Here is a 25,591-nt window from a genome sequence, read left to right as displayed (position 1 = left end):
CAAAAAAACAAATAAAAACAAAAATGACGAGGTGACGACATGAAACAAACAACACTCGCCCCTTTCCCCCCCCTTCTTCACATTTGCAGTTTGAAGCAAGACAAAACTCAGGGACATTTTGCTACAGTAGCCCGACAGCACACCCCAAAGTGATAGTGAGACTCACCTCCACCCGAAACAAAAAGCAATAGTTGTCTGTTAAAACAAAACAAACAAAAAAATGATTTCGCGCGAGCACTCGGTTAAAGTAAAAATGGCACTGTGTCGTGACAAATAAAAAGGATATTCTGATAAATTATAAGCGACCGATATAAAATAGAAATGAAAAAAAGCCCTCCTCCGCCTTTGGCACCACCTACCTCCACTGCCGCCCGCTCTTGATGCCCGATGGGAAACCGACAGACACACACCACTGACGAATGCACTGGCAGCGTCTCACAGTAACAATATATACAAGTTATCAGAACAGAGAGAAGCTCCATCGGAAATAAGCATATCTTTTTTTTGTAATGGATTCTATACAATCACTTTTCCCGGTATTTTATTTATTTATTTTTTTCCCGGATGTCCCCCTCGTTTCCCGCCCAGCTTGTTCCCGTGGCGTCCGCTCCGTCCCACACATAGCATAGTAAATAGATATCTCTGAGGTTTATTTTATTTTTATTTTTTTTACCCCACCCCACCCCACCCCACCCCACCCACCCAACATCAGCAATTCATTGATATCGCCGGCATCAGCTTATTTCGACCGTGTCCGAATGCCTTTGTCGATATCTGTTTTGTCCTTTTGAACTTTTCCAATAAAGGTAAATGGATCGTTCCTTTGTTTTAGTAAAGAGGGAGAAGACTGGTGTGCTGGTGCACCATGTAAACAAAGGGATGGATAAGGATAGAGCCGTTTAAAAGCGAATATACGGCTGTAAGCTTATACAGACTGCATAATCACAGCACTTACTCTTGAAAAAGGAAAAAAAAAAAAAAGGCCTTGAAAGGACAATTCCACTCTGGGTCTCTCCTCGATTGAAAGTAAGGCCGCTTACCCACAGAATAAAAGTAACTTTCGGCCGGTTCCCTCCGTTACAAAGCCGCCAGGCACCGAGAAAAGCAACCAGGGAGTCCGCCACGCCCGCTAGACAGTCAACCCGGTCGGTGCGGCTCTTCCTAGCTGTGATGCCGCCGCTGCACCAGTTCTCCGCCGAGGCCGCGTGGGGAGACTTGCGACGGGGGATACACCAAAAGACGTTCGAAAGACTTCGAACTTCGATCGCGCCCCCTTGGGATTGTAGCTCGCGCCACAGGAGCCGGGATTGACTGCAAGACCGAAGACGATAATATCAAACCTGACGTTTATCCCGGACGGGTCCGAACCGAATCACGGCCGTTTCTGACGCCTCTCAAACGACCGCCGGCGACGGGCGCGCGCTCGGAGCGACCCTGAAGACAAAGAGATCGCCCCGTGATTGTCTTAAGATGTTGCAACGGTTGTCCGGCTCAAAAATCCAGGCGAAGGTCCTTTGGCGCATGCTCGGCGTTAAACGGTTACTCACCGGCGCCTCGAATGGGTTCAACTGAGCTTTGTAGCGGACTGTCCCTTTAACCCCTCCCTTTAGAAAACAGTGTAAACCAACATGCAGGCTTGTCTTGGCATTTCCAAAGCTGCTGGCCCTCATTTGCCATATTATAGTATTTTATGATTATTATTTTTTTTTTCATTTCGGAGGTGGCCGTTGCTGGAGATGCGTACCCCCCCCCCCATAAAAAAACAAAACAACCCAACGCTTTTTTTTGTAATACGACGCTGACATGGCACTTGACTCCAAAGGGGAGTTGTTGTGGAGACTGCTATTGTTGGGTTGGATACTGCACATCTTATAACCACGGAGGATTGGTGTTTAGTTTCTTTGTTTTGTTTTTTTAGTCTGCGTAGTGCATAATGGACTCAACGTAGTTGCCGGGGAAGAGGCCGGTGACGCCGTTGCAGATTCCTTCGAACCAGCCGTCGTCGTTCTTCTTGATGATGTAGATGATCGCGCCTTCCATGAAGGACAGCTCGTCCTCCTTGTCCTTGGAGTAGTCGTAGATGGCCACGACTGTGGAGGGGAAGGCACGGGCGGAGAGAAGCGGGAAGGGTTAATCAGGATAAAAGACCGTGCTCCCTCGCATTTACCTCCTTTGAGAGCCGGCTTCCGTACCTTTCTCTAAATAGGTTTTGGGGGCCCACTGGGGGTCTCCGTCGGCGTAGGGGTCGTTGTAGTGGACCACCGCCGCCTCTTCCTCCTCGTAGTCCACGGGCGGGGGAGGGGGCGGAGGCGACGGCTCCTCAAACATGGCCATGTCCTCTGGGGGCGGCGGAGGAGGTGGGGCGGGGCTGTCTGTTACTGGAGTGGGGGTGGAGGTTGAGACAGGAGGAGAATTGAAGAGAGGAAGATGACATTCAAAAACATTTGTCTCATATCATCGGTTTGTTAACCAGACACAAGTTGATATGGAAGAGGCGTTGCACAGCAACCTCCATTATGATAGTCACTACCATTATGACATGGGATATTACAAAGGGTAAAATAATCTCTCTCACACACACACACACACACACACACACACACACACACACACACACACACACACACATATGAATAAACACGATTTTCTGTACCCATACTTAACAAAATGTAGTTGTGATTTGACCCGAAGAAAAACCCTGTTCATATGAAGACATTAACTCAATGCTAATTAAGCGGGGCCGCAATAACCGAAGCGGTTGACAAAAACACTTGTCAAGTGTCCTTGAGCTTGACATTTTGTGCCCGAGTGGATAAATGAGAGGGACTACCTGTAAAGCCCTGGTGGCCATTGTGGCGTTTGAAACATGATGTGACTGGAAATGCATTACGTTTTCCATTTAAAATGTGCGGTTTTTAAAGTGTCCACAAGAGGGCACCTCAGAGCTCCTCTGATTGATCAACCCAGGTCGTAGAGCACAGAACTGATTTTTGCAGCTCTTGAATTTCAGCTCATGGAAAGCGAGGGGGAAGCCCGTCGGGTATTAAATGGATCATTAGGGGGCTTTCTCCCTTTTCAAAGATCCACGATGGGCTGTTGTACTGTGGCTTAGTTGAATCTTCAAGAATTATCAATGGCTCTGCCATTGATTGCTGGAGGTCTTTGTTTATAAAATCTTTGTTATAAAAGTTGTTTATTTCCCATGAGAAATGAAAGGCTTTGGCTAGTCAGTAAACTAGACTCTCTATGAATATAAATTAAGGAGCTTTCATTCGGAGGGACACACACCCAGAGAGCAGCTCTCATTTCATGTTTAGCTTTACAGGTGAGCACGCGTTCAGCCACACACAGGTCTATACTACTTATTCTACTACTTATACAACACAGTGTGTGCGATTGAGCCTCCCCAGTGCTGTAGAGGCCAGCGTGATGGGCGCCTGCACGACCCATTTCACTAATTCATAGGTCTCCTCTTGAATTAAACACAGGGTGCATACCTCCGCCACACGGATTAGCTGAATATATCGGTCAGCGGGTCTAAGTCCCAGACTACGAAGCCGTTTCAGCTTCATGACTCTCCCCCCCGTCCTGAAGGGTCTTCAATTTTCAGTCTTAACATGGACTGATATCGATTCTCCTCCTTGAAGTCTAACATTATACAGTGTACGACTGGTTTGTAAAATTCTGTTTCACTCATATCCACCGTCCGCCGTGTGTGTGTGTGTGTGTGTGTGTGTGTGTGTGTGTGTGTGTGTGTGTGTGCTGAATGGGAGACTCGGAGAGACAGAGTGGTGAAATGGGACATGGCATCGGGTCAAACTTTCACCGGCAGAACGCGCGCTCGCCCGGGCTCTGTCGCCATGGCAACAGACAGACATCAGAAGGGTGTGTTCGTGTGGAGGGATTGTGTGCGTAAAGCCTTAAAATAATGACTGTGCCAGATCGCTGCGGTGCAGAGCGGAGCAGTTCAGGTAGCACGTGAGGCATTTACAGAGTGCTGATAAGAGAAGTGGGAAGAGGTGTGGCAGTAGAAGTGTGTGTGTGTGTGTGTGTGTGTGTGTGTGTGTGTGTGTGTGTCTGCGTGTGTGTGCCTGTACGTGTGCGTCTGCTTGGTGAAGGCGCTGGGTGGTTCAATGAATCATTGTTCGAGGGAAATAACGTGTTTCTGATCAGGGAATATGTGGTTGAATTTATCCAGGTCGGTACAGAAATATTACATCTAAAATATACAGTATAATATAGAAAGATAAAATGTAGAACTATTATAGATGATATGGGATATCGATATTATATATATATATATATATATATATATATATATATATATATATCATGTTAGATGTCTCTAATGGAGAATATTTTCAATAATTATGTTACTTCCCCTTAAAGGAAAACTGTTATTGTTTCATCTAAACCTTATTTTTCGATCATGGGGAGTCAATCCCAGTGAATCTTTAAAACTGATCCAATATTGAGAAAATAGTTTCAGCTGAACGTGGTCACAGTTGCCCCACTGGATCAGTAAGATTTATGATTTAAAAAAAAATACCAGAGACTCCTTTAACTAATGATATTAAGTATAGAACTAAGATATACATACTTCTTGACTAAAGCGATGGAATTACTCAGTATAAGCGGTGTGTACAGTCTGTAGTATCGGCCTGAGTCAGTAAGTGTGTACAGTATGTTTATTTACGTGTCTCTGTACTTGAGGGAACGTGGTACTTACTGCTCTCCTGCATTCGGGCCACAAAGCCAGTCAGAGGGATCTGAGGAGTCAGCTGCACCATGGGAGGAGGAGGCGGAGCCACAGACACTGGAGCAGCAACACCCGCACAGACACAGACAGATGGATGGACGGACGGACGGACGGAAGGGTGGAGGGAGCGGCAGAGAGACAGGACGGGGTGCACACAGTGGTGGAGACGGGGGGGCGGGGGGGGGGGGGGGTGATGAGGTGGAATGACGGGCGGTTTTCAGGAGGTAGAGGATAGACAGTGGAAAAAAACAGAGAAAAACCAAAGCTTGTGAGCGAGACAAAACGGTGCTGAGCAACGCGGAAGCGACGCTGAGAAGCCCGCTCCCCCCTGCGCGAGGGTTGACGTACAGCGCAGCCGCTCTCATGTGGCTGAGACGCAACGACTCAAATAATCGTCAACAGCGGCAGTTGTCATGTGAACTCATCATCGCCGTACGCTGTGTGTGCAGACTGAACGCGTCGTTTCAATTCCGTTACAGGCTCCTGCGTCACGGGGGCCCTTTCCCAGGCTGCCGTTGTAAATAGACGGACAGATAAAAACATCGAGGGACACAGACCTGATGTCACACATGGAGGCCGGCTCCGCTTTGACTCCTAACGCGCTGGTAATTGACGATGTCTACAGTCTAAACAGCATTACAGTGTTACATCACACACGTACACACAGGTACACACACACACACAGACACACACACCCCATGATGGATGTAATCGTTTCTTTTTTTTATTCTCCTGTCAACAATAGCAGCACCAGCTCCACCCAGTCTCCTCCCACCGCTGTGTTCTGTGCCGTGCAGGACGGAGGGCTGTCCTAAGAGAGCAGCCATTAGTGCAGAGCAGCTTGGAGTGATGTGCATACAGTATGTCCAGGCTTCCCCCTTTCCCAGCAGGCTGTTTGTGTGTGTGGTTGTGTGCGTGTGCGTGTGTGTGTGTGTCTGTGATGATGTCACTATATGTGTAGGTGCTTGACTACGGGATATTATTATTGAAGGCCTTTTGACATCAAAACACTGTTTACCCACTTTAGATAAGTGTGATGGAATCCATTTCTCTTCTGATTTTTTACAGTTCAAGTGGCAATCGCGAAGATTTTCATTTTTCTGTTTTTAGCGACACCTACGGCGAAAAGCGGTGTCAAACAGTGTCACCTCTGTGACGTCAGTCAGTTGGTAGTCAGTCACTGCTGGGTGATGGAAAACGCATCACCAAACTGCGCCGCTTGTGATTTGAATGCATGGCGGGAAAGTCACCACAGCCACACCCGGTTCTTAATACTCAGAATACTGCAAATGCAAGGGCTTTCACCAGTGGGCCGTAGGCTCAATCAGATTAGATTAGATTAGATTCAACTAATTGACATTGCAAGTACATAGGCAACGAAATGCATCAGCTTTGTGTTACCTCATTCAGCGATAGATAGCAACTAAACAAACATTTTTTTTAATTATTATTATTATTTAAATCTTTGAGATTGGCACTTTAATATTTTATATATATTCATGAAATAAAATTACTTTCATAGTGTCTGTCTCTCCACAAAATTTCTGGTGGGAAAATGATCCAAGACCTGGACTGAAATTTGACCAAACAGATGTGATAGTAACTGGGGTAACTAGCAACTAAACTAATGAAGACAACCACTCAGCAATGGATGTTTGAATGAATATATCAGTTGGCATCATAAAACATCATAAACCCGTCGCTTTAGTTTTTAACTACAGAGCCACGTTTAGTTGAGTGGCTGTTCACAGGCAGGATTCGGCTTCGGTTGGACCGCTTGTCCCAGAGAAAAAAAGAAAAGACTCTGACAAAGAAAGGTGATATTTTCACGGCACAACCAGAGGGGCTCGGGTGGTTTTGGCATGAAGGTCATAAAAGATGTACGGTACTCGATCTCCATTATACGCAACGAGGACGACTCAACTGCTGTGTCAGTCACAATTAAACTCATTTGAAATCGACTGTAGTTTAAAGCCTCACTGACGCTCTGCCAGGTCCCTCATTTGTTGACGAGCGTTTGTCTCAAAAACAACAGAAACCCGCCCGAGGCCGAGGTACCTGAGTTCTGGGGGTAGGCGGGGCCGCCGTTGAGGTGGGGCTGCTGGGAGACGGAGAACTGGGAGCTGACGGAGGGCGCGCGGCGGTAGGTGCCCGTGGCCGACACCATGGAGGCGGAGGAGGTGGTGGAGGAGTTGTGGCGGGACACCTGGCGCGAGATGGTCCCAAACTGGGACATGGGGATGGGACCGAGTCCCGGGCCCTGGGGCACCGATGCCGAGGCTGGAGGTGCTGCAGGAGGGTGGTGGTGGTGGTGGTGGTGGGGTGTTTAGAATTGAAAGAAAGGTTGCCATCAAGGAACATCCAATATCTTAAATTGTTGCTATCTCGGTGCTGGACACACAGGGATGAAATTTGTATTCATTTTGTTGTCTGGATCTGGACAAAAAACAATTTCCCCCCAAAAAAGAGTGGTATCCCTGTTCACAGCCGTGGGACTTCAGCACTTGAGTCACTTATTTGATAAACTTGTGTCTGGCAAGATTTTGGAGAGCGTCGCTGGCAAGGTTCATGTTGCAGTCATTCCCAAAACTGCCATTCATTTCCAGTACATAATGAATGAGTGACTGGTGTGTCTTTGTTATAAGATTATGTGACGTTTTATACCTTTACATGGATTCAATCAAACACAAAGTACAAATTTACTAAGTGCATTTTTTTTATTTTTGTTTTTTAAAGTTATACAATATGTGAACTTACTTTGCCCCATGCTTGGAGGGGAGGGGGTGGGGACCGCCAGTGGGATGCCCACGCTGCTGCTTCCGCTGTTCTCCCTGCCGCCGCTACCCCCACTGCTCCCACTGCAGAGAGAGAGAGAGAGAGAGAGCGAGAGAGAGAGAGAGAGAGAGAGAGAGAGAGAGAGAGAGAGAGAGAGAGAGAGGTCAGCTTTGAGGAGGCATCTTAATTACATGAATGGAGTTGACATCCAAATCATTTTGTCTCAAGTCCTTTCATAACGTGTCATTCAACTGAGCATCCCCGTCACCCTCAGCAATTAGCAAAGATCTTGAAAAGCGGATGGCTGTAAATCGGCACAGCTTGGCATCCGTGTTATTTTGGGCCCAATTTTAGCCAGGATTTAACATCGGGGAATACATTATGTCAACAGTGCGTGTAATAATAAAGTGTTATTTCTATGATTTTGCCCTGTGTTTGTAATGAGTTTGTTCTGTTCCTTGTTGTTGTCCTTCCCTCCCTAGTGCATGTAGCCTTGTGTTCCGCCTGTCGTGGTATCTCCCTGTGTTCCCTCTCTCCCTCTCTCTCTGTCTCCCTCTCTATCTCTGTCTCCCTCCCTCTCTCTGTCTCTCTCCCTCTCTGTCTCCCTCTCTCCCTCTCCCTCTCTCTCTCTCCCTCTCTGTCCCCCTCTCTCTGTCTCCCTCTCTCTCTCTGTCTCCCCCTTCTCTCTCCCCCTTCCCTCTCTGTACCCCTCTCTCTGTCTCCCTCTCTCTCTGTCCCCCTCCCTCTCGCTCTCTCTCTCTCTGTCTCCCTCTCTCTCTCTCTCTCTCTCTCTCTCTCTCTGGTTCCTCCAGGTCATGTGTTCCCTTGTTGTCCTGCAGATGTCCTTGGCGTTTTTCCCCCTCAGCTGTGTCTCTTCCCGTCATTGCTCTAGTGTATTCAGTTTTCTCCTCCCCGCTCAGCCCTTGTCGGTCATACAGTATGTCCCATGCGTGTGCGGCTGCCTGCACGCCCTGCGATGTTTTAACTTTCTTCAGTAAAAGATACTTTTGTTTGAGCATTTCCTGCCCGAGTCTCCGTGTGTCCTACATTCGGGTTCACCAGACAGCCACGGGACCGTTATCTTATCTCTTATATGTTTTATCTGGATTGCAAGCTTGCAGACTGTTAATATAATTTTGGACGTTTTTTATCCACAAAACTACCTCCTACCAGGCCCCGAGAGAACAGACGTGCTGCGTGTCGGAGCTGTTCTGCGGTACCTGTGAGTCCGGGGCCTCTGGTTGAGCGAGGCTGTGCGGGCGGGGCTGTGCTGGCTGCCCAGTCGCGCGGGGCTCGTCATGTAGTCGTTGGGAACGACTGGAGGCTTGACCGGCTCCAGTGTTTTGTAGGGAGTGTTACGCCTAGAGAGGGAGGGAAGGAGGGAGAGATTCAAGATTCAAGAGGTTTATTTGTCACATACATATACATACTTTCATACATACATACATATATGCAGTGAAATGTAATGCAACACACCCAGTGATTACACACAATATGTCCTAGGAAAAAAAAATTCTACTAGACCAACTAACTGATTCCTAAAACGTAATACAGTAAGTCGATTACTTATAGAATAAAATCAAAATATATAGAATAAAATAAAATAAAATAAAATGGAATAGATAAAGGGAATAGGCTTACGTATATGGGATAGACTTATGTATATGAGATAGGCAATTATGTATACACAGATATGTGCATTAAAGTGGCATGCGAATAAAGTGAGGTAGTGTTTGTGGGATAATACAGCACAGTATACAACAGTACGGTGCAGCAATACGGTATCACCGAACAACCCAGAACAGTGACACAGTATGCGGTACAGTATGCTCCATACAGTACAAAATGTAGTGGAGCCTATGTGTGTGGCTCAGTAGGGACCCCTGGTGAGGTCAGCATTGACAGTTCTTATGGCTTGCGGGAAAAAACTCCGTCTCAGTCTCTGTTCTCTCTGAGAGAGACAGGTTTATTATAGCGGGGAAGAGGTACGGAGACGGAGATGTCTAAAGTAAATGGGCCGTACCCTCACCAGCCCAGCGAGGCGCTGAGAGCTGTTTCAGAGACAAGTAGTGAAAGGTGTTTCCTTCCAAAACGGGCTGAAGGAGAGAAAGGAACCGTGTTCTCACCCCAGGGTGCCACGACCGGCCATGGGTGGGCTGGGGGGCTTCTGTGTTGGGGGGTTGGTCCTGGACAATGTCCCTCCTCCTCGTCCGGCTGCGTTGTTCCCATGTTGCTGGAAGGGAAACGAACGAGTTACGGCGCTGCAGCGGTTGAAGAAATAATGAGCCAAGATCAATCTGGAAAGACTTTGACTTTTAAGGTTGCTTTAATGAGCCAGAGACCAGGCAGGTTGGGTCACCTGACCAGTGGCCAATGTGACAAGAATTACATTTCAATGCAGAATTACATTTGCATTAGTATTACAAGTAGAAAAAGTTGTTTCAGATCAGCTTTAAGTTTCTCTTAATACAAAAAATTTCTGCGGGGAAACACTGGTCGTGACCCATTTTAGGGTGAAACAGCTGTAAAGATAGCTGTGTTTATTGGATTGGGACTCTATGGGGGGGTGAATGTGCAAAGCATCTGAACATACTTTGCATTCAGGACAAGAGAAACTTTTAATTTTAAAAATGTATATCGTTCAGAAAATCTCAAATGACTCTTTTTGTACACAGGAAGCTGTAATCGCAGGACGGTGCGGCTGATTCCAGAGCATGGGGAGAGAGGGAAGGAGAGGGAATCGACTGTCTTACCTTGGCCTTAAGCCACTGAGTGCGAGCGGGCAGAGAGAGAAGGGAGAGAAGGAGAAACGCTCGTTGGTTAATGGTGAATAAATGTGAGTGAACAAAGCCATACTGCAGCAAACAGCGGGTTATGAATCCACACAAAAAGAACATTTGGCCTTGGCAGCTATTGCCTTTTCATTCATTTACAGCCGTATTGAGTACACCGGAATTGAATCACCATCATTGTATTACACCTGTGCTGTCACAGATGTGTTTTTAACTTAATTCTGGATCGAACATCTTGACGCAGTGTGACATCACATGTGACTCCCAGGCCAACGTTGGGAAGCAGAGGAGTGAGGAGGAGCATCCGGGAGACAACTCAGAGATTGACATTTAAGTCAAAACAAGCAAAAAAGACAACAACTCTGTTCCGATACCAATTATTTTGTGGTCTTTTCTGGAGTGTTGGTTCAGCTAAAAGGAACTTGTGTGCATGTGTGTGTGTGCGTGTGCGTGTGTGTGTGCGTGTGCGTGTGTGTGTGTAAGCTGCAGAATAACAAAATAATGTTTCCCAAATTCCCAGGTACATAGGACGGCTCAGACAGCTCAAACCATTGCAGCTTGTGCAGCAGAAATAAAAACAGCATTACTAGATAGAGTAAAGTAAATAATAGTGTAAATAAATAAGTCATGAAATATACAGGTACTCCTCACTTAACGACCGAGTTCCGTTCCGGGGACCAGGTCGTTAAGCGAATTGGTCGATAAGCGTGGCAAGTATATATATATAATGTATATTGTGTTATTTCACGGTAAGGGGGTGTGACGATTGTGAACGCTAGTGTAGTGGATACTGATAGACTGCGGGAACGAAACTGAGAACGTAATGAGATGAGCTGTATACAGTGTATATAGTATATATAGTGTATAAAGTATATATAGAGTATATAGTTTATCTAGTGTATATAGTTTATATAGTGTATATAGTGTATTTAGTGTATATAGTTTATATAATGTATATAGTGTATATAGTATATATAGTATATATAGTGTATAAAGTATATATAGAGTATATAGTTTATCTAGTGTATATAGTTTATATAGTGTATATAGTGTATTTAGTGTATATAGTTTATATAATGTATATAGTGTATATAGTATATATAGTATATATAGTGTATAAAGTATATATAGAGTATATAGTTTATCTAGTGTATATAGTTTATATAGTGTATATAGTGTATTTAGTGTATATAGTTTATATAATGTATATAGTGTATATAGTATATATAGTATATATAGTGTATAAAGTATATATAGAGTATATAGTTTATCTAGTGTATATAGTTTATATAGTGTATATAGTGTATTTAGTGTATATAGTTTATATAATGTATATAGTGTATATAGTATATATAGTGTATATAGTGTATATGGTGTTATTTCACGGTTAAGGGGCGTGGCAATTAGGAACGCTGGTGTAGTGAATACTGACAGACTGCGGGAACGAGACTGAGAATGGTGATGAGATGTATACAGTGTAAATAGTATATATAGTGTATACAGAGTATATAGTATATAAAGGGTGATGCGTGATGAGATGCTTGATGCTGAGACACCGCGGTATTATACGCAGCGTACAACACAGACTGATCAGAGAAGTGAGGAGTACCTGTCCTGTAATACTGTATTTCTCCCGGGTTCATCCGGTCTTCATAATATATGATGATGTATGGCCTCTCCGTGTAGAAGCACAAGTGTAAACAACACATTTAACTTCTCTGGTCTAGACACAGCATACTACATCATAATAATGCTTTAATATCGGGGGGGGGGGACCTGGTGATCAGTTGCACTTTATTTCCATATTTCAGTTTGCTGGTCTATCCATCACTACTTCTACATCCACAAACGGAACATTAAAGCAGGTGAGGGCGTATAGTTGGCTTTTCGGGATGCCAGGGGAGCTCGAGGCAGTAAATATCAGGCAACAACGAGACGCACGCACGCACGCACGCACGCACGCACACACACACACATTTATGAACAATGCAAATAAAGATACACGCTATACATCCACAGAACACACACACAAACACATCCAATCAGTGCAACAATCTCTCCCTGCGCTGCTTTGTGGCTGCCGCAGCAGCTTTGAGCTGATATCAATGCTTCTGAATTATTCACAGGCGTGTAAGTCTGTGGAAAGGCAGAATAGGACGTCCCGGTGTGTGTGTGTGTGTGTGTGCGCGCACGTTTTATTTTGAAGGGTCTTTCTGAGGGAGAAAAAAAACAAAACAGGAATCCGATCTGCCCCTCAAGTCTGGGAAGAACCAGACGGAGAAATAACAGAGGATTCAAAATGGATGACGGGCATCACTGCAGTAGTAAAGGAATGTTGCATTTTAAATAGGCTCATTCATTCATGTATTCATAACTCTGCTGGGATTCGTCTCACACATACAGTATTTTCAAAAAGATTGGTGGGGTCGGGGAGGCGAAGCAGCATCCGTTCACAGTGCTTCGATGCCAAGACTCTGTCTGTGCTGCTTTTTTCAGTCGCGGGAATTTTATATATTTTATTTTTTTGTAATCAACCTTTGACATTTTGTTTGAACGTGGACAAACAGCTGCTATCTGGAGCGTGGCAGACGAGCAGCGAGGAATGAAGAAACTTGCGACAGGCACGATGAATGTGCTCAATCTCTTATTCACACACACACACACACACACACAAACACACACAGACACAGAGACAGAGACACACACACACGCACACACTCTCACACAAACTCTTTGAGTGGAGAAAATAGGAAACCAGGGAGACAGCATAAAAAGGAATGGAAGAATGAGGTGGAAGAAGAGTTGAAGGAATAATTTTCCCACAGTTCTCACACTCAGAGCACACACACACACGCACGCACACACACACACACACCAATGACACACATTGCATTAACACAGACTGCGCACCAACACACACACAAATTTATGAGGTCTCTACCTTCAATGACTGAGGAGCTGCAGTCAGCTACATGTGCTTGTGTGCATGTGAGTGTGATATTTCCACATGTAATGTTGCTTAATTAACTAAAAGGCCAGGACTATTGATTAGCCAGACGGCCGAGCAGTCGTCACGGCAGCCGACGATCACTCTTCTGGTGTGAGAGAGCCAGGTGTGGAGTACTCTATAAATACTTGTACGCCTGTCGGGGAAAATTGATTCGGACTTGATTTAATATGTAGTATAATATATGGTAAGTTATATAAGGGTATAAAGCTCCATTGTGTTTAAATAGATGATAACTTCATGATCCCTACAGCAATGACAAATTAATTCACTGTATTAAAAAAATGTGCCACTCCGTGACCCCACCCAATCGTGTTGCCTCAAACTGAAATAAGCAGCGCCAGTTGTGTTAATATATTGTTAATACTGTTAATAACTAGTGAACATTTTTACTAGTTCGAGCATTTTGACGTCGTGACCAAAAGCCCCCTCCGTGTGGGAACTCTTACTTTGACTCCGTGTCCCACGTCGTCCAGCAGGGTGTAGTCGATGGGCTTTCGGATGTAACGCACGGGCCGCTCCATGTTCCCGGGGGCGATGATTTTGTGGGTGCGCGATGTGTTCTTGTTGGTGGTCAGGATGCCAATCTCTCGCCTCGCCACCTTCTCTTTATGGATGTCGACCGTCTGGCGGGGGAGAGAGAGAGAGAGAGAGAGAGAGCGAGAGAGATGAGGGCGCGGGAGACGGAAAGAGGTTTGAGATTGACGATTCCTTCCAACAATCTGACTCACACACGACACAGGCCCCGCACACAGTTGCGTGACTCAACAGTTCTACCGACGGAATGTCTTTCATCGCCGCGCAGCGTGCTGGATGTGTGTGTTCAGGAATTCATCAAGTGATTTAAAGCGAAGCAGGGGTGCCCTACATTTTCTTCTAAAAATAAAAATAAAAAATAAAAAATTAGTGCATTACATTAGGTGCAGGCCGAAAAACCCGTTATCAACCAGTCCGCCGTTCCACCCGTGACCACGGGTAGTGACTGCAGGTGACGTTGCCTTCGCTCCTCTGGAGGAATGTGTGCTCAGCTGTTTAATGTCCTGATGGATCTGCTAATTATCCACAGGGGTTAATGAGTCCAATCTAATGACACTCTGTAGTAGTATATTCTTTGACTCCTTTCTTCGGTGAATCAAAGCCTGTTGACCGAATGCCTCGGACTATATTTTGGGGGTAGCTGACTGATTGGTGACGTGGAAGCAGGTAGAGGTGTTGATTGGAACAGCTCGAACAGTCTATGAAGTTCAGAAAATTGCATTACTTTATTGTAATGCAGCAAGCTAGATCACAAAATTACAATAGCCAAATAACCAATAACCAATATCACAATATAAATATTATATTGATATATCGCCCAGCCCTAATTATATTATGATGAATATAGCCTTGTATGTTCTGATCATAATGTACCTAATGTTATCATGATATTTCAATATTGTATTTTATTCTATATTATATATCTTCCAACCCTAATGAGCGCTGTGTCCTTGCCTTCTTGTCCTATAGGCAGTTTGACCTATTATTTAACTATGACATCGTCTTGGCCTACGCCCTGGGGAACACTCGGTGGAGCCGCAATGAATGCCCTGCGACCTCCATCTCCTCTCTGATTACTGTCAATCATGCTTCAGCGATTCACCGTGCATGTGCTGTTGCTCCGGAGAGTCATAAATGATACATGCAATGGGAGTGTGTGTGTGTGTGTGTGTGTGTGTGTGTGTTTGTGTGTGTATGTACAGTGTGTACATGTCTGTGTGTGTGTGTGTGTGTGGGGGGGGGTCTCAGCGGAAAGGGATGGGTGGGCAAAAAAAAAGATGATGGAATGTCTGTCTGGACAATGGGGTCACATTTGGAGAGAGAGCAGTGTGTTTTAGTGAGTGTGAAGCAAGGCTGAGCGATATTGACAAAAATGTCATATTTTTGGACAAATACCTTGGTATCGATCATTTCACGACATTTGGGGATGAATAGTACTTTCAGAAGACGAGCAATTATTGAGAATGACAATCATTTAAAATGTGGATATTGTGGCCAAGCAACAGCTAAAACTATGAAGTTCGGGAAACAAAAAATATATATATATTTTACTGTAATGCAGTTTTTAAGACAACATTAAGCTAGATCACAAAATTACAATAACCAAAATCCCAGGCAGTATCTCGTCTTATGATAGTCTTATATATCACAATATCAATATTATATTGATTTATCGCCCAGCCCCAGTGTGAATTATGTTAACATGAGACTGATTTTATTCTACTGTATGTGAATCTCTGTCCACGGCCGATCGTCTAGAGATGTGTGTTTTTGTGTGTGTGTGTGTGTGTGTCTTCTGTGTGTGAGTGCATGTGATTGCACGCATGCGTGTGCGCGCGCACGAGTGGCCAATCCACACAGCAATGAGGTCACACATCAATCACCAGCCGTCCATCGCAACGTCTAATACGAACCCTGTGACCCCAAACCAACTGGAACGCAGAACATCCCCTCTGTTATTTTGTTTGGTTTGTGTGGATGCCTATATACAGTATCTGTTTTGTGTTTATATAGAGGGAGAATGGAGGACCTCTCTCTCTCTACCACTGTGTGCGTGTGCGTGTGCGTGTGCGTGAGAGAGAGAGAGAGAGAGAGAGAGAGAGAGAGAGAGAGAGAGAGAGAGAGAGAACATGCGAGTCTTATTTTTAGTATGAGGAAACTGAAGGGTCACACCCGGCTGAGAGAAACAGAGAAACTGCCAAGTATTTAGATTATCTAACAACTGCGATTCACTATTGTCATGTATCGCCATGTTGCGTTCTTTAATATTAGACCAGCGGTCGGCAACCTGTGGCGCCGGACGGAGCAGGACCAATTTATTTTTTTTATTTGGCACTTGGATTAAACAGTGTCAAAAAATTGACATTTGATAATAAGAAAATATATTTCTTATCTCTAATTTTTCGTTTAATCATTCTGCCAAAGACAACGTGCATTATAAGTCAAATTCTAAGTCAATTATAAGTGTCGAACAAAAAAGAGAAGCAGCAAATGTAGTTATTAAAAAAATAATTTGTATGACTCAGCAAATAAGAGAAATGCAAAGCGAAGGGTTAAGTGAGTGGATTTGGTCCGCGTCCCTCAGACACAGAAAGAGACAGAAAGATGTGTGCAGAAAGGGGGATGAGGGACGAAAGGAGAGGTAGGGTGTCGCCACGTACGACTCGTGGGGTGGGTGGGAGCGTGGAGGTGGGGGCAACATGACAGAATGTGACAACAGGAACTTATCTCACTTCTCACACACACACAGGATGAACACAGCGGCTTCCTGCATGGAGGGGGTTCTAAATTAAGTCTGGTCACAGTGGTCACATAAACTCAGTTTCACTACTTGTCAACCGGCGCTGGATCACAGACTCATGAAGGACCAGGCCTAAACCAAATATTAAGACACTATGGTACCTCGATATCGATACTTTGACAATATTTGGGGGATAAGTATTGGTGCTTTTATGAGATGTTTACACACAAGAAAAACAACATCATTCAAGTGAATATTATGATATTATGACATATATGACAGTCTATGAAGTTCAGAAAATGACTGTACTGAACTGCCCCAAAACATTTAACTAGTGTATATCACCATATTACGATAACGAAAATCCCAGAAGATATCTAGTCACGATATCAATATTATATTGACATACTGATCAGGAATCCCTTTACTCTCTCTCCTCCTCCGCCCTTTTGTTTTTTTCCCCCATATAATCTTACAATCTTGGCCATAATACATTTGCCTGTTGCTCAGCTCCCCTATCTGTTGCTCTTACTAACCATTCCCCGCTGCATTTGAGCGTTTCCTCGACTGCAATGCAGGGACATTAAAGGGCCGGTACATGTTGTGCCTGCATCCCTGGGTGTGACAGCTGCTTTCGTATTTTGGATCTCGAAGCGGTTACGCGCCGTCATCATGCGTACTTTCTAAACGCCGCGCATCAGAAGACGGCCGTTTTTTTCCTTCTCAATCTAGGACTATCGCAGCCAAGGTGTCCTTGGGCGCAACCTTGAAGGTCCCTCTCTGCCCTCCTAGCCGACTCACAGCGAGCTGCTTTGTGAAGAAGCAGAAACTGTTGCATCTCGAAACATCTCAAATTATTTTTTGGGTAAACATGGTTCATATACATTAACAGATCGTTGTATGCGTTACTACAACAAATGAACAGTGTATAGACCAGGTGACGTGTTTTCCTCGTCCTCTTAATTCCCTCATCAAACACTCAGCCAGCAGTTCAAGTTCAAGTCCAAGTGGATTCACACTCGGGTCCCAGCTTCTTCCGTAATTGAGGGTTGCAATGAGTTCAAACCGGTGTGAGATCATCCGGTCTTAGAACACTCGTGCGCGGACGGGGACAAGGACAAAAAAACATCAACAACAGTACCACCGGCGATATCAAGGCGTAACAAAAACCCTGCGCGGTGTGGACTGTGACAGACAGACAGGCCGGGCGGGGTCGGGTCGACAGCCCGGAAAGGTCGCGCGGCCAGAGAGCCGGAGTCAGGCTTTTATTTTGGTCCCTGACGGGGGTTTAATGAAGCACAGAGGGAGAAGGGGACCGGGGAGGACAATCGTTGGCTGACAGGCTGGGTGGCGAGAGAGAGAGAGAGAGAGAGAGAGAGAGAGAGAGAGAGAGAGAGGACTGCTGATGAGGCAAGTGGAAGTGAAAGGTTGTGGAGAGCTGGCAGATCCAGTGAGCCCCCGCCGCGTCTGTCTGTCTTTATAATGAATGCTTGTGAGTGTGTTGAAGTGCTCTTAAGCAGTGTGTGTGTGTGCATGTGCATGTGCTTGTGTCTGTGCCTGTGCGAGTGTGCACATCCGCCCACGCCAGTGTCCAAACGCCCCAAACACCTCGTACCAGAGCAATCCGGCCCACACTGACCACACAGAGAGGGGCTATCGTCCCCAACCAGGGCGGTTCTCTTCCTACCTGGGAGATGTGGTTGATGGAGGACTCCATGCGGCGCAGTTGCGACGCTTGGATGTCCAGCAGCTGCAGCACGTTGTTGGCCAGCGCGTTGATCTGGTAGGCCACGCTGGCCAGCGACTGGGTGGTGTAGGCCTTGGTCTCCTCCAGGGCCTTCCGCTTGTCCTGGGCCTTGGCAGAGGAAGAGGCGGGAGGAGAAGATACACATTAGAGCGGATGCAGCACGTTTTTTGCCATATTTACTTTTTTACCTGCGATCGTCTTTCAGCGATTTTGGTGGAATCGGGATATTCATATGATGATGCACAACCTTATTTGCATTTTATTCGCCCTAATGATTTTACAAGATGATCCTAGCTAAAATAATTGCAATCAGGCGATAGTGTAACAATTGCGACAGTTGTAAATGTGCACATCGCCCGACCATATTTCCTCCCTAAAACTGAGAAGTAAATAATTTGCTCATTTCGATCCGAGGGGACTCAGGGGTCGGGTGCAGCCCACACTGGGTGTGTCACAGGGACACAGCAGTGCACGGCAGCAGCCTCCGGCCGACGGCGCGGGACAGGTGTGAGTAGGAGGTCGGGGGAATGCCGGGACATTCCGTAGGATCATAAAGCTCCTCCTTGCGGCCGGAACCATATGTTATCAAGATGCCTTTAATAGCACCAGCCCCCGAAAGGCACATTTACAGTTTGAAAACAACACGGGGTGAGGAGCATGTGTATGTGCACTACAGCAGGAGTCCAATTCCGGCCCTTGTGCGTTGTTTAGTGCTGTTATTATTAAAATGGAAATGTCATTTACCATACTATACATATACATATATTTTACAATACGGTTATACAAATACTATACCCGCATATGTAGTACTATCAATATATTATTATTATTATTATTATGCACTATTTACTAAATTCTTATGTAACATTTATACATAGCTGTATTATACTTTGTATTATACTTTAGCATATCCGCCACACCATAAGGTGGCAGTTAACATCAAGCTTCACAGCTTCACAAGTGCTTCTTACTTTTCCACAGCTGAGTCCAAAACTTAATTCTGATTGACATAATAATCAATTTTCCTCTATAAGAGCCGTTAAATGTGCATCTATGTGTGGGTGAAAAAAAAAAAAAAAACACAAAGCTGAGCCGTTTCTTTCTACGGGATCTTCAGTCCGTGATGTTTTCTTAAATCAATATAATTATGACTTATTGTTGTGATTTCCCGGCTCTAGATTTATGCCATTTGTTCAGCCCCAACAACACACACACACACACACACACACACACACACACACACACACACACACACACACACACACACACACACACACACACACACACACAGTACATTCACTGCGTGCACTCCCATTGGTTTTGCATTTCATGTTAAAACCCAGCTGTGGTGGTTAGCTGTGGTTGAAAGCAGTCAAACCAAAAGATGAAATGAAGATTTCACACAAACAGCCAAACAGGCATTTTTGTTTGTCCGCACAGAGAGGACCATTCGGTACATCCCGTTGTGAGAGATTAAGACATTCGGGAATCACAGGAACCAGAAGTGACGAACCCCACTGACCCGTGACGTCCATTTATCTTTCAACATCGCTCCGTTTACACACAGGGTCAGCAAAGGGCCGTGTCAATTAACTGCTCAATTTAACTCAATTAGGGTTTTTTTTTTTTTTTTCAATAACTCTTGTTGGCACCACAAGTGAAGTTTGAAATTTGCAGCAGTCAAAATTAGACAGTGGATTAAAAAAAAAATTTTTTTTGCAGAAAGACAACAAATGAGTGGAAACTGTAGAATGGTGTAAGGTTGAAAAAACGCTGGTTTGTATGCCGAGGGAATGTAGATAAAAATGATAAAAATAGAAAAAAAATTTGATACTCTACAATTGATTGAATATTGTCATTTTATAACCAGATTTGGATACCCAGCCACAGTCACAGAGGTTGCAGATCCACATTTTGTCATAAGCTCCATACTTGTCATGGAGAATGGAATAGTTTTTGCCTCATCACAATACGCACAAATACATGGGCGCATGCACAAACACAAAAATAAAAGATGGATAAAAATATACACGTCTATTTTTAACACGGTGCAGGAGAAGAGAGATGGGGAGAGAGAGAGAGAGAGAGAGAGAGAGAGAGAGAGAGAGAGAGAGAGAGAGAGAGAGAGCTGGGAATTATAAAGAGGTGAAAATTCCAAGAGAATCCAAACTAATTAAAGAGCTCTTAAAATATCCAACGTCGAAAACCCAGGGTGACGATAATACATTTCCCTCATACAAATAATTCATAATAGATGACTCGGTCTCCCTCTCCCTCTTTGAGATTTTTTGGTATTAGTCTTACAAAAGGCTTCTGTAATATTTCATCTTGGGATCGTTTTGAGCCAGCGCTAATCTTAACATTGTTAGTCATGCTCTAGAATGGTGCAATTACTGGGCGTCGTATCATCATAAACTCCGGTGTGAGTACATCCGTGTGTGTGTGTGTGCGTGTGTCTGTGTGTGTGTGATCTTTTGTGTGACCCGTGTGTGTGTTTCTATGTGTTTGTATGTGCGACTGATCTGTGTGTGTGTGTCCACTTTTACAAAGTGCCTGAGTCATGAATGAACCAACTATGAGTCATGGGGGTTTTGTGTGTGTGTGTGTGTGTGTGTGTGTGTGTGTGTGTGTGTGTGTGTGTGTGTGTGTGTGTGTGTGTGTGTGTGTGTGTGTGTGTGTGTGTGTGTGTGTGTGTGTGTGTGTGTGTGTGTGTGTGCTGTGGGGTGTGTGTGTGTGTGTGGTGGGGTGGTCATGTGAGCTGATGGAGAAGCAGGGGTGGGGTCATTAACAGCTGGGACATATTAAGCTGGTGTGTGAGCTTCCACATTCTAACGCTAGCGCGACTTATCCAGCGACACCAAAGGGAACGCATGCGGCGAGCTGCTCGACAAAAGCAGCTTAATCCTGTCCTGACACTGTTCTCACTCTCACTATTTGGGCTACGTTGACACATTTTAACCACAGACACCGGAGGCTGATTAACATTTTAACAACTTGTGAAGGGGACCCTCCCAAACCAATGAATATCTGGGTGGGGAAGTTAAAACACTACTGTAAAATGTATTTTGTCTTTTATCATTTAATATTTCCAAAATGCACGTAATCACTGTATTTAACATTCTTGGTAAGAAAGTGCTGAATGTCAAGTTGGTGATCTATAACATTATATTAGTATAATAACATGTTGACAGCCAGCATTGTACTCTGGAAAAAGCTCAGTCCTTGGATCTCTGTGAAAAACACTCAAACTGAAAGTATGTGTGTATTGCTTGTGACAGTGGGATTTGATGGCAAATGACAAAATAACGATGGGTAGTTCCACACATCAAAACCCCATCCGCCCACTGCCACTTATGCCATGGACACACCACACGACTTTCAAAGTGGTCAGATCGCTGTACCGTTCACACTACAAGGCTTTCTGTCTCGCGATCATAAATCTTGAAGTTGTGGTTTCACACCACGAGACTGATCGGTGACAGGGGGTCACACATTACAACATCCGTCACCAAGGGGGGAATCCCCGACGCGTCTGTCCGGTCTCCAAAATACGCTTTGTCACGAAAAAACACACACGAGAAGTGACACCGGAAACGACGCGATACTGTGCCCGGGACAGGATTATTTATCTTTGATTAGATTCTTGATCACTGTAAAAGAACAAATAAAAGCATAATTTAAATAAAAATATATTGTAAAACCTAGATGAGTAAAGTCAAATCGGTATGTCGTGTGTTTCTGGCTGCTGCTCGGGGTGCACCCCCGTCCCTCCTTCCTGACTCCTTCCCTCCCCCTCACCCCGTGTCCGCTCTCATTGGCTGTTGCTCGATGCGTCACTACCTAGTCGATCCCGCACACGACCAGATATTAAACCTGCCTGATGTCTCGCCGGCGTCGTGAGCAGCTAACGCCGCACGCCCGTCGATCGCGTGAGTGCGCGACGATGATTTTCCTCCCGTGCGGGGCTGTCTCAAAAAAACCCGACGGCGGGCGGAAAAACCAGGCTCAAATCACGTCGTCCGAACTCGGCATTGTCTGTCTGCGAGGAGGAGTCAAACAGTCAAGCTCGCACACAGACTATTTAAACCTCTGGGTGTTAATTGAATCGCTTAACACACTCTCACCCACATTTACAGAACACTGACTTCCTATTGAAGCCTTCTGACCAAATGGGCCGATGAAGCCTGTTCTCACCTGACACTTCAGGCTTAAACACTTATCTTTGAGTGACACTGATTTAACACAAGCTGACTTGTCTGCGAGAACTTAAACCACACATTTGATTAAATGCAAATCAGTCGCCCGTTCGAAGTGTCTGCGGGTATCAGAGTTAAATGTAATACTTAATACTTCATTTAAAACTGATTTTTGACAAATCATGGCTCTCTCAGGTAAGCACTATATGTGTATTACAGGCAGGGCTAGGGATGAAGTATAATAGAACAAAAGCTATATTTATATATGCATCACAAGTAACCTTGCAAGTGGTAAAATATTCTGACTTGAGCGGCTTTTACGTGTGACGTAATGCCTCTGCCTTTATGAAGATAAATACTGGTTCACAGATCCAGCCGATGCTGGACAGTGATAACAGACCAATAATCAAGGCCAATAATCACACACAGACATACAGACACACACGCACGCACGCACACACACGCACGCACGCACACACACACACACACACACACACACACACACACACTGATTTGTGCAACATATATTGCAATAACATTGTAATAACTTATACTTTCGATTTTGTCGACATATCTCGTATTCCACAAGTTCCATATGAAAATGTACTAAACCAAACAGATTCAGATTCTGATCACGGAAATCCTCAAGAAGAATACTTACTATCAGAAAGATAGATAGATGGATAGATGGTAGAAAGATAAGATAGATAGATAGATAGATAGATAGATAGATAGATGGATAGATAGATGGATAGATGGATAGATAGATGGATAGATGGATTAACAGATTAGATATGAATTGCGCTGTTACAGCAGCTCATATCAGAACAAATAGGTAATAATAAAGTAACTCGCAATATGCAACAAACCTAAACAAATAATACAAAAATAGACCAATTGGCAATATACAATTAACCCCAAATATAAATAATAATAATTATAATAATAATAATAATAATAATAATAATAATAACGACGATGATACTAATAATATCTAGAAACAATTCAAGAAGAATGCTACTTTACAACGTTATGTTTCCCTCCCTCGTCTATAACCACAGCAGTGACGGGGGGGGGGGGGTTATAATAACAGCGTCATATTTAATAATAATAATCCCAGATTTCGGCACCTATCGTTCGGTGACAAACCCCCGGGTCACAACCACGACACACCCTCCCAGCGTCCCCGTGTGAAAGAGAAGGAGAAGAGGGAGGAAAAAAAAAAAAAAAGATGTCGAAATAAAAAAGGCTCGTGGATGTGAACGGGCGAGCGGGCAAACACCCCCCCACCCACCCCCCACCCCTTCCCCCGAAACCGAATAAGAGCCCCGGGGGCCGACGCGACCCACCCCACCCCGGGCGAACAAAACCACAGACGGGCGACCGACGCGGGGCTCGAATCGAGCCCGTTATTCGTGGGGGAGGCGGGGGGCGGGGGGCGGCGGGGGACCCTCGTCGGTGCGGAGCGGCGCTTCCTGCGCCCCTCGCAATCCCGCTCCCGCCGCCGCGGAACGGCGTGAACCGCCGCGTCCTCCAGAACCCCGCTCTCACCTGCACATAGTTGTTCTCGCAGTACTCCGCGACCCTCGACAGGTTCTGGTAGCTCTCCACCAGCGCCCGCTTGCCGGCCGGGATCTCCTCCTCTAGCAGCATTTGTAGCTCTGCCATCTTACGGCCCTTCGCATCGCTCTCCTCCCTGCTCCTTCCTCTGGGCGCGAGGCGGGGGATGCTCTGCTGGGGCGAGGAGCGACGCGGCGCCGGCGAGCGATCCGTTCCCGGCGAACGAATCCCCAATTCGTCTTTTTTTTTTTTTTTTTTTTTTAATAAAAGGCCGGTTTGCGCTGCCAAAAAGTGATCGTCCGACAAAAAAAAAAAAAAGGTGCGCACGATCTACGTCTATAGCGTGTGAAACGTCACCCTCCTGGACGAAAACGAGCCACTCTGCGGCGCAAAGAGCCGCTCGGCCGCGCAGCAGGCGCTGCAGTCGTTCAATTTTCGCAACGGAAAATGAAAAACTGTGTTTTATGGGGTTTTTTTTGTTGTTGTTGTTGTTGTTTTTTGGGGGGGGGGGTGTCACATTGTATTTTATGAGTTTTATTGTCCCTTTAAATGTATTTCAACGGCTAAAAGCTCCAAAACACAACCCTGACGATTGAAGCACAAGGTCGTTCTGAGGCGTCGACGACCCCTTCAGCGACGAGGTCAGGCGCCGCCATCACCTTTTGGCGGACGACCGCTTTTCCGCACGACACCGGCCGTCGACGCCTCGTAACGGGGCCGACGTCGGCGCCGCCGGAAGTCGCTCGAGTCAACGGGATTTGGTTCGCACGCCGGAGCCGAGCGCGCTCTTCCGGCTTTCGTTCGTGTTGTTATTTTTTATTATTTTTTTTTATTTTTGTTCGTTCGCCGGGAGCCCCCTCCCTCGCTCGCCGCGCATTACACGCCGACTGAATCGAACGAACGAAAGGGGGGTCGGGCCATGGCGAACGACTCTTTTCTTTTCCGGCCGAGTGACGCGCCAGAAGCCGAATCTCGAAAAGGGTCGAAGCTCTCATCTCGCGCGGCGAGAAAGGGGCTCCCCCGCCTGGCATTGTGGGGCCGCCGGCCAGCCCGTGACAAATCTCACCGCCTGTCAAAGCGGGGTCGGCGCTGATTGGCGGACGAGCGGGGCGCGACGACGCTGCGTCCAATGGGACGGAAACGCGACGATGCGGCGTCCAATGGGGTGTGACGCGAGGCGGCGACGGACGACTTCAAAGGGAAAGCGAGGTTTTGAGGTTTTGGGAACGGCGCTCTGCCGCTTCGAGGCGCTGCGGCGTGCAGGAAATATTGAACACATGGCGGTAGGTGACTCAACGTAATGATACTGTAATGATAACACAATGTCTATTTGGATTCCGAGATCATTAAAGGCTATGTCAGGGGCAGTGAATAATAATAATAATAATTATTATAATTATAATTATAATTATAATTATATCTATATTTTAAATTATTATTATTATTGCTATAATTATTATTATTATTGTTATAATTAT

At 45.5% G+C, this 25,591-nt stretch overlaps 1 protein-coding gene across 7 annotated transcripts; it reads right to left on the bottom strand.

Annotated features, from left to right (window-relative positions):
* Positions 1 to 1,827: 1,827 nt before the first annotated feature.
* LOC307237942 (abl interactor 1-like) lies at positions 1,828 to 24,221 on the bottom strand (the record flags this gene model as incomplete). Of its 7 annotated transcripts, none has more annotated exons than XM_080010745.1 (11): positions 1,828 to 2,090; positions 2,193 to 2,378; positions 4,730 to 4,816; positions 6,818 to 7,048; positions 7,517 to 7,617; positions 8,755 to 8,895; positions 9,661 to 9,764; positions 10,288 to 10,302; positions 13,783 to 13,959; positions 18,298 to 18,465; positions 24,105 to 24,221. In XM_080010745.1, the coding sequence occupies 11 exons, from the start codon at positions 24,219 to 24,221 to the stop codon at positions 1,915 to 1,917; spliced, it is 1,503 nt and encodes a 500-aa protein (XP_079866871.1). In that variant the 3' UTR covers positions 1,828 to 1,914. The 7 variants fall into 7 exon arrangements, with proteins under 7 accessions (XP_079866871.1, XP_079866873.1, XP_079866874.1 ...); XM_080010747.1 differs by having other exon boundaries at positions 6,818 to 7,039; XM_080010748.1 differs by lacking the exon at positions 6,818 to 7,048.
* Between the last annotated feature and the right edge of the window lie 1,370 nt (positions 24,222 to 25,591).

The sequence above is a fragment of the Zeus faber genome (assembly GCF_960531495.2).
Source record: "Zeus faber genome assembly, chromosome: 12".
NCBI lineage: Eukaryota > Metazoa > Chordata > Actinopteri > Zeiformes > Zeidae > Zeus > Zeus faber.
The sequence above is the reverse complement of the archived record's forward strand: the minus strand, read 5'-3'. Positions and strand labels throughout refer to the sequence as shown.